This window comes from Vidua macroura, chromosome 1 (genome assembly GCF_024509145.1).
Source record: "Vidua macroura isolate BioBank_ID:100142 chromosome 1, ASM2450914v1, whole genome shotgun sequence".
Taxonomy (NCBI): Eukaryota; Metazoa; Chordata; class Aves; order Passeriformes; family Viduidae; genus Vidua; species Vidua macroura.
The window spans coordinates 150349934-150360117 of record NC_071571.1 but is presented as its reverse complement, the minus strand read 5'-3'; the positions used below and the strand labels follow the sequence as shown (position 1 = coordinate 150360117).

At 44.3% G+C, this 10184-nt stretch overlaps 1 protein-coding gene across 1 annotated transcript; it reads left to right on the top strand.

Moving 5' to 3' along the window:
- Nucleotides 1–8454: 8454 nt before the first annotated feature.
- Nucleotides 8455–9719, top strand: GPR20 (G protein-coupled receptor 20). Its single transcript, XM_053986105.1, has one exon. The coding sequence runs from the start codon at nt 8464–8466 to the stop codon at nt 9523–9525; it is 1062 nt and encodes a 353-aa protein (XP_053842080.1). The 5' UTR covers nt 8455–8463; the 3' UTR covers nt 9526–9719.
- The last annotated feature ends 465 nt before the right edge of the window (nt 9720–10184 follow it).

Here is a 10184-nt window from a genome sequence, read left to right as displayed (position 1 = left end):
GCCAGTTATTGTTTTTGCACTTGCCTGTGAAGTTCCTGCATGTGCCTATATGGTAATTTTCACTGCACAGTTCTCCTTGCACAGAGCCACAATAGCTGCTATTCCAAATTGACATTTCTAGCACTTTGTCTCAGGCACCCTGGAAACACTCAATGGATTACTGTAATCCCTATAAAATCAAATGCATTTCTCTTTTACTGTTACAACCTCCCAAGAAGACAGGCTCAAATCCATCTTTACTGGCTGGACCCATAAGAGTCCAAATCTATATGTTTTGTTTAAGATGTAACTTTAAAAAAAAAAATGTTAATCATTTCAGAAAAAAAATTGACTCAAAAATGTGTTTTCCCTTCACATATAATGGTCCACAAGGGACAGAGAGGGATACACTCAGGAAGTCATGCTCTGATTTCTCTGAAAGTAACAGAGCTGGAAACACACCGCACCTACTGCAGAGATGTCACTCCATCCTCCCTTGTGACAGATGGCACTTGGTACGAGCCCTGACAGGGTATGAGATATTGGTCTTTTAAATGCTAGCAGCATGATTGATAGAGCATTCACCAAGACACAGCATTTCTGTCACTGCAAGGCCAAGATCTGATAACACAGAAAAGAGACATGAAAGATACAGTGGAATTAGTAAGGCATCGTAGACAACCAAATGTTTCAGGAGGGACTTTTCTACCTAGCATGGAATAAATTAGCAAAAAGAGGCAAAACCCCCTTTATTATTACCTTTCTCATAGGTGACCAGTACTAGCAAGCCTCATCAGAGATGTGCTGAGGGATCTCTAGGTGCCCACCACTGCTGGGTGGATATTTGTAGGTCTGGAGAGGCAAAGTATGTACAATCCCACTTCTCTTTTTGCTTGCACATGCACATCAGGTCTCCTTCTGTCAAAGACTGAGGCATTGCTACTGTAAATGGCCATAGAGGAGGTATAAACTCATAAGAAATCTGCCAGTATGTGAATTTCCTCCTCTGTATCTCTGGGAGCTTCATTTCAGTGTTTTCCTGCATGCTTAGGACAAGGGCTGAGGGAGAACCATGCAGACCTTTCCAAGTTTTAAATAGATTGTCTCTGGGGTGTTCAGGACTGTGATCTGTCACCTGGTTTTAAGCAGCAGGTTCAAGCCTGGATGCAGAGAGTTGGCATTTGGTCCAAGCCAAGTGGCATCAGTCCCATCTGGGTCACTTTGCTCCGTGGAGAAGAGGAATGCACTTTGGAGAGTTGCGCTCTCCCTCATCTAACTGGCAGTGATCCCTCATGGCCTAGGGTGACCTGCTGGACTAAATCATTGCTTGGGCACCCACAGACTATTTCTGGTCACAAAATGAGCTAGGGATGTGGGCCCCTCACCTTCAAAGGATATAATTTTGGCCTTGGGCCCACGGAGAGCACAGGACCCACCTGTGTGTACACACAGCATTGAACTGGGTGTGGTAGGTGGAGCTCAGATCACAACACACAGCAATATCCATTGCCCATCCACACGAGGGCCTTGGAGATGGAGGAGCACACAGAGGCAAACTGGGCATCTCAGGCAGGAGGCAAACAGCTCAACAGCACATCAACAACACCAGCCCAACAACCAGCTCTGCATCAGCCTCCACACATCCTCAGTCTGTGATTGCCTACAGGTCTTGAAGGATTACCCCTATGCCTGAGACTGGACATACAAGTTTTCCCCCTTGCCAGATGGGAAATCTGATTCTCATGGCCAAGATTGGAGATTCAAAAGTCAGTTTGGAGGGAGTTAATCTCTCTTGGCTTTGAAAGGAAGCTGTATGAGGAGCAGGTGAGGTAACTTGGTCTGTTCTGCCTGGAGGAGACTGAGGGGAGACGTCACTGAAGTTAAAATTTCTTTGCGTAAGGAGGGGCAGGCACGGATCTCTTCTCTGTAGTGACCTGTGACAGGACCCAAGGCAATGGCCTGAAGTTGTGTCCAGGTAGGCTTAGATTGGATATTAGGAAAAGGTTCTTCACCCAGAGGGTCGTTGGGTGCTGGAACAGGCTCCCCAAGGAACTGGTCACAGCACCAAGCCTGACAGAGCTCAATGAGTATTTGCACAACGCTCTTGGGCACATGATGTGACTCTTGGGGATGGTCCTGTGCAGGGACAGGAGTTGGACTCTGTGATATTTGTGGGTCCCTTCCAACTCAGGATATTACGTGATTCTGTGATTCCAGACAAAAGTTGTAATTCAGCACATGACTATTCAAACCACCAGACAAAGGAGGACTTGCTGGCCATCACACTCTTTATGACACATGGGCAAGCAGACCATGGCTGAATAGTGCCAACACCCAGCAATTAGCTATCATCTGTCCCAGTCAGGCTGGTTCTCCCATGGTTTGGCATAAATCTGAAATTATTTCTCTTCAGGAAAACAAGAAAAAGCAGGCAATACTTGCTTTGTTTCACAGAAACCATCCAGCCCTGTTTGCTGTGTTTCAATGCCAAAGCAATTGTGAAATTGCAGGGAATAAGACCTAAATGAAAGGATGTGTGGTGGAGAGTGTTAACAAATGCCTTGCAGGCTCACATTAGAGGAAAAAAGGATCACTCTCAGTGCCTATTTGTTGTGGTTGTCAGCTCAGATTTCCTCCATCCTCCTAATGTTTTTCAATCTGCTGCCTAATTTCAACTAGAATTTGGCAGAAGGGAAAGATCACCTCAATTTTCAGGAAATTAGGCAGCAAAGAAAGGAGAAAGTCAAACAAGTGTTGGAGCCAAGGGAAGAGCTGGAATGTGAGTGGTCATTAAGGCAGCCAAGTGTCCACATGGGAAAAAGTTATAATAAGCATCTCAAGCAGGGTAAAGCATTCCCCTGGCCCTGTGAACCACTGTGAGACATGAGACTGCAAGAAATCAGGTGTCATTTAATCTGACACTCATAAAACTATGTGTTTTGTGTCTCCAAAGTACCTTTTATGTCCATGGCATTGGAGGGGAAGGAATAATCCAGTTCTGCCCTGGATTTGGCAATTTCTAACTGCAATTCCCCAGAAGGTATGTGTTTCATGCACTGGTTCTGGCCACCTTCAGACCTAGAGGTTTAAAGGAGACCTCAGTGCCCAGGAATCAAGTGAGAGCAGAGATCTGATGCCCATAAAAATGGGATCTTACCTGCCCTGAGAATAGCCTCATTTCTGCTTCATAGTCGAATCTGTTTCCCCCAGAATTATCTCTCTTCTCAAAGCCCAAGGGCCAGATGGGCACCAGCTTTTTCCTTTCAGCAGCTGGATTCATTCCCTTTCTCTCCCTTTCTTTCTCTTCTGTCAGCAAACCCACCCTCCCCAGGCTGAGCACGAGACACATAGAGCAAGCTCTACCACGTATAGGGCAAGGTCGACATGCACAAAAACACCATATTTGGCCAGTTTGATCCAGAGTTGAGTGAGAGCTTGCCAGAAGGAGAATCATACAATTTAAATTGAAAGAGAGTGAGTTTAACCCTTCATTTATAAATATGATGATAAATCACCCATGGAACTTTAAACACAGGAAGGCTGAAAAGCTAAACACACACTGCTGCCACCCCAGGCAGCAGAATAACACCAGCAAGCAGGACAGGGTGAAGGGAACAGGGAGGATGAAAGAGTAGACAGGTTGCCATATCAGATGTTCCAGTTCAGGACAGGGAGATGAGAAAAGCTGAAGCTGTTTATACTAAATTACACTCGTGCTTGTTAACGTCCTTTTCAACTTTCCGATCCCAGTGTGTGGCTCTGGTGTTCTCTAGGTCTGCACACAGGGATCCTTTCTGCACACCAATAAATAATCCTTTTGGCATGCAGTTAGGACAAAACTCAGTTGTCTCAGCTGCCTTTTCTTTTGTATCCTGTTACTTGAGTTGCTGAGCCAAATCCAAAAGTCCCCTGGGCTTAGAAAGTGAACCCCGTTAATTTCAGCAAGGTCAGGGTGAACCTTAAGGCTGTCACCAAGCACAAGGCTGGGTGAAGTGGAATGTGGGATGGTCAAGGATCTCCTCCTGGAGCAGATATAGCACTGAGCTGCCCATGCTAAGTTAAAAAGTGTGATGCCAAGCAGTGAGTGAGTGAGGGAAGAGGCTGCAGGACCTGTTTTCAGCACAGTGACCATCTGTTTCCTATTTGGCCCCAGAATGATGGAACTGGTTGCGTCACACAACAATGAGAAAGTATTTCAGAGCAAGTTCCCCCCTCCGATGCTGAGCAGGGACCTTTATCAGAACAAGGGAAGGCAGGTCAACCTCCATTCTCTGTCCCTCCCTTATCCCATTTCTACCCTGATTCCTGCTGTACTTTTAAGGAAATGCTACCCACAGATTCCCAGACAGACAGACAAAATCCAGCCTGAGAGGTATAATATAACAGCCTAGGCCAACTGGCACGGTCAGACAGCACTCTAAAGGATGTGTTTTTACCCATCTTGGGCTTTGCAGACTGCCAGCTCCAAGAAACAGAGATTGCATGGAAATCTGGGGGGCTGAGGGCTCAGGAAGGTATGAAGTAGGCTAAGCTCCAAGCTCTTTGAGGATTTTAGGAAGGTGGTTAACCCAAAGTCTATTTGCTCTATAAGTAAAGGTGGTTCTTGCAGCTCTGCATGAGCTCATGCCATAGTCACGAGTAATAAATAGTGCAAAACACAGCAAAATAAAGGTTTGCAGAGGCTGCAAAACTTCTCATTAATTTAGCCATGCCCCTCACTGACTTCCATATGCCACCACATATATGAGATAGCATTTGGACTTGGAGACAGGAAGAATTCAAAATCTTTGGAAATGTTTAGCTTTGCTTACACACAAGGTCAGGCTGCCTTTCTGTGTTGCAAAATGGGACAATGTACCTTTCTCATGGGCTTGGAGTCCCACAGTGGAAAAATCCTTAGTAGCTGTAAACTGGGGGTTTGGTCCAGCTCCATCTCATTAAAAACACTCAGAGGAATTCTGTTGCTTTGCTAGTCCAGTTCTCCATCCTTTCTGCTTGCGAGCCATGAGATGAGAGCAGTTCCACAAAGAAAGGAAGAGGCCATTCACCCAAACATCCATCAGTAACAATTTGATTAGAGGAAGATTTTTCCCACCACAGCCCAAGAGGCAGCTTTTCCACAGACTGTCAGGGAGGAAATATTCAGGATTAATTAAATTTACTGAGACTTCTTTCATGTAGTTGTTTGGATTTTGAGTTCAGATAGAGCAGCGATGGACTGGGAAAGCTGTAATGCAGCACTTCTTTGTATATTCAATTTGGCAAACACAATGTTACCTGTTGTTTTTCAGCAGCTTACAATATCTGGAGTTTATTTCCTTGCACGTGGGGCTCAGTGGAAAAGGTGGCTATGTAAGCCAGGACATTGTATATGCTGATTATTTTAATTTTCTATTTGTCTGTAACATGTCCTACATCCCTCAAAGGCATTGTGGGGATGAGGAACATTTGAATGTATTTGGAATTGCTGATTTCATTGAGACAAGAAAGGCAAAATAAGATGAATATCAGGTGTTTGTGATAAGGGATCTCAGACTGAACAAAAATCTCCCAGAAGAGGCAAGCTACTAACAAGAGACAAAATCAGAGCAAACAGCCAGTGCCATGGAATTACAATGAGAAAACAAATGCATGTGAGAGTTCAATAGAGTTTAGTGCAAGTTCAGGGATGGGATGGGTGATTTTGTCTTCTCCTCTTGCTCAGGTAGGTGTGAACACAGATATACAAGCTCACACTGCACTCCAGAGGCATCAAAGTCTTTCATTATTCCTTGGCTTCCACAGTGCTCCTCTTGATAGCATCTGCAAAGAGAAAGCTGGGAGCAGATCCAGGCATCTGCTCATTTCAGTTTGTTTTCATAATTAAAGAGTGAAACAAACAAACAGAGAAGATGGTAAGAATTTCAGGAAATCAGTAGAAAACAGGCCAGGATTCTGCATCATCCCAATGCATCTTTCTCAGGTGCCAGACTTTGCAGCTCCACTACCTTCAGCCTATTTTGGGGCCTGTCTTTCCTGTTTTTCTTTGACAGAAAGTGCTTGGCACAAAATGTAAAGAGACAAGACTCTCCCTCAGGAGTCTGCAGGCTCAGTCAGACCCGGACAAAACACCATGAACATGTGTGCTACTTTGGCTGCCACCGGAGCTCAGTGCAGGGTGAGGTAATTTGGTCATTCCCAAAACAGATGATGTTCCAACGTCTGGTTTCTGCTGGAGATGGCCTAGAGGGAAAAGAGGACAGAAACTAGCATTGTTCCTCTTTGCCCAATAGTTTTTTGGGGCATTACAGGTGGCCTGACCCCAGGCTTCAGGATTTCAGTCCTCTAGTGTATTCTGACACTAGGTTGGATCTCAGGAGGGCTTTATGTTTGAGTATCAGCCATTCCAATGGACAATTCAACTCCTTGGGCTTCAGTGTCTACCTAAATAAAAGAAATTGCCATTTGATTAGAAATATCCTTCTGAGCTCAAGGACATTAAAAACCAGCTTTTTCCTTCAAACCACTTCCACAGACTGAGAGGCACGAAGAAACTAGAACAATGCCCAGATTCCAGGCTAACAAACCCAAGATCCATCATGATGGCAAAGTCACTTCTCCAAGAATTTTCACACCTGGTCTTCTAAATTCTCAGTCCTAATCTGTGGCAAGCACATTTCTCTCTCTCTCAGGATTTTTTATTGAGGTGCACAGAGAGAAATGAAAGAGAAAACAATTTCTATTTCTGCTCCATGTTTTTCTCTTGTGGAATGTGTTTGGAGAATTGTTTACCCAGAGTGAGCGCTTGGTTGGACCATGGTGGATTGTTTGGGCCTGATGGCCAATCGGATCCACCTGTGTCTAGACTCTGGAGAACAGGGTCACGAGTTGTGAGTTAGTTAGATATGATAGTTAGAGAAAGTAGCATGTAGTATTTAGTATCCTCTTTTATATAGCATATTAATGTATTATAACATAATTATAATAAAGCAATCATTCAGCCTTCTGAAATGGAGTTAGACATCATCATTCTTCCCATTGGGTTCGCCGACATCTACAACACTAATCTCTGCTTTTTCTCAACAAATGTTCTGCTTCACTCTCACCTGGCTTGAATCAACCAAGCAGAATAATCACAATTAGGCTGTAGCATCCCATGAGGATTATTGATCTTGAATGTTGACTATTGGCCAAACACTGGTGAGACACATTAGGAGTGTTGTATGAAGGAAATGCAGAGCGACATGGTGGACAGGCAGAAGGTGGCTTCGGCACTCATGAGGCAGGCTCAGAGCTGCTGCGGTGTTCTTTGGACCCAGTTAGTACTGTCCCTGCAAAACATTTTCTTTTGGCCAGCAGAGACTCTTCTCAGGATCCACTTTTCACTTTTGTCCTAAGTAGCTTCCTCTTCCACTTTGTACACAGCCACCAACAGCTTGAAACATCTCAGAGGTGACAGAGCACCTTTGGTCCATCCTACTCATTCCCATAAGCAGCAAAAAAGATTAGAGGAGGGGGAAAAAAGCTGCCAGAGAATGAGGTATGCTTGGGGGAGCTGGACATCCCAATTCCCTCAGCAATTCCAGACTTCCACACTGAGACACCCAGCCCAGGCAGAGTACAGTTCTGTGAGCACTGGGAGATGTGTTTACAGCTCCTTGTCTCCCCGTCCTTCTGCACTTGGCTCATTGGTAGCAGGGATTTCAAACCCTCATAAATCAACTCTTTCAGCATCATTCTCTGCTGATCCAAGCTGATTTTTTTAACCTCAAAGCCCTCCCCAGCCACTTTGAGATATTCCAGACATTTTTCAACCATTTATTTTTATTGAAACCAGCCAAGTCTCTGTATATATTGGGTCTTTCTTTTTTTTTTTTTTTTTAATCTTTTTACTATACAAATCAGTTTAAAATAGTGTATAAGTCAGGAATGATTTGCAAATTAAACTGTCAAACCCTGGCAGGACTAGTGGCTTACGCCCTTAGCTTGAAATCTTCTGGCTGCTGTTGCTGTGAACACAGATCTCTAGAAGATGCCACACAACCTGCTTCTGCTTTCTCAGAAAATTCAGCCTTTCTTTGATTTCAGGGAAATCTTACAGCTCCTGAAAACACTGCTGTATGTAACTCTCTAATGGGATCACCTGCCCAAGGCAAGGGATATGGTATTTTAGGAATCAAATGCTGGGGTTATAGTTATGCAAAGGTCTTCTGGCCTTAAAATAATTTTTGTACAAGGAAGAGGAAGAGAAACTTGAAGTGGGGTGTGTGTCTCTTCCCTAAAACATGCATCTGGAGCCACTGCAAGACACTAATTATAAGCCCAGGTATTTTCTTTGCAATTATTGGTAATCCCATATTGGTAGATGGGGATCTACTACTCAGGATGTGCAAATATGCTGGTTAAAATGCTTTTAAGTGACAAGATTTGAGTCCTAAGGAATGCTGACATATTTATCACTATACCTCCATTTCTTTTCTTCCAGATTGTGGGAAGTCAGTGACCATGCCGACCTCCTCCACCCAACTGCCAGCCCTTGACTCTATCAACTCCACCGAGCAGCCTAACTCCAACATCAACTTGTTCTCCAAGTTCATCCACTCAGACGAACAACTGTTCACAGATTTTTATAGCCTGTGGATTGTCCTGATGGTAGTCAATGCCATCATTTTCCTGGTGGGTGTTGTGCTGAACAGCTTGGCACTGTATGTCTTCTGCTTCCGTACCAAGACAAAAACCACCTCTGTTATTTACACCATCAACTTGATCGTAACTGATCTCCTGGTGGGCTTTTCCTTGCCTGTCCGGATCATCATGTTCTACAGTGCAGGGGATTGCAAGAATTGTTCCTTGGTCCACATCTTTGGCTACTTTGTCAACATGTACTGCAGCATCCTCTTCTTGACATGCATCTGCGTTGACCGCTACCTGGCAATAGTGCAGGTGGAAGCCTCACGTAAATGGAGGAACCCCACCTGTGCCAAGGGGATCTGCATCTTCATTTGGATCTTTGCCACTGTGGTGACTTTCTCCATCCTGACCATGGCGATACAGTTTGCAGAGTGCTGCCTCTCCAAGATCCTGGTCCTGATGGTCTGCGAGTACTTTTTCCCTCTCATCATAATCATCTTCTTCACCACCAGGATTATGTGTGCCCTGTCCAAGCCCAGCCTCATGCACCAGAGTCGGGAGAGGAGAATGAGGGCTGTGCAGCTCCTTATCACCGTTCTCATCATCTTCATGATCTGCTTCACTCCTTTCCACGTGCTACAGGTCGCAATCTCCATCAACCCAGACATGCCCCACAACGTCAGCCTCCTCGTCTACCACGTGACAGTGACTCTGAGTAGCCTCAATAGCTGCATGGACCCCATTGTCTATTGCTTTGTCACCAATAACTTCCAGTCAACCATGAAAAACATCTTCAGGAAAACCGAGCCAGAGCAAACTAATGCAGACATCCTGGGTATGAACAAAAACTCCAAGGGCTCCAACGCAATCATCGCCTTCTCAAACACAATAGGAAGCCCTCTGAGCTTGCCATCACCAAGCAGCGTTCAGATATAACCCACATCTGATGGGACACGTTGCAGTAAGCCAGTGCCGTGATGCTGGAAAATTGATAGGATGCACAATACTATAGTTTTTGAACTCTTTTTGTTTTAGGCTGAGGTTCAGACTGACAGTGGTGGAATTTATTCCTCAAGAACATTGTGGTCTGTTTGGAAATGGAATCTACAGTGCTGTTAGTACCATACAAAAGAGAGTCCATTAATTACTGTTCCCAGCAGGGAAGTTTTCTTTGTATTTTAATACAGACGTTTTGCTAGCAACAAACTCTTTACTGTGGTTTTCTTTGCATGTTTGTCATCATAGTGCAACACTTCTAGGATGACTTAGAAAGCAGGATAGCTCTGGTTTGTAATGAAAGATTTTGTACCTATATTCTTAAGAATAAAGGACAAGAAGGATGTTTCCAGAGCTATCCACTACAAAGATTTTAGATGCCAATGGAATGGGAAAGAAAGTTTTCTAGTCCACATGTCACTAGTGACTATTCATTTGATCCTGAAAAGTCTGAATCTTCTCAGGGAAGAGATGAAATCAAGCAGTGAAGTCTCCTCTTGGCTATAAGAAAAAATGCATGTCAATGTATATATTTTCATACAAATTGTCTGTGTTGGGGAGAAGTTAAGAATATGTTCCACCTGTATTTGGATCACTAA

Coding starts and splice junctions, on each gene's coding strand:
- GPR20 (XM_053986105.1), top strand. CDS start 8,464: ATGCCGACCTCCTCCACCCAACTGCCAGCCCTTGACTCTATCAACTCC.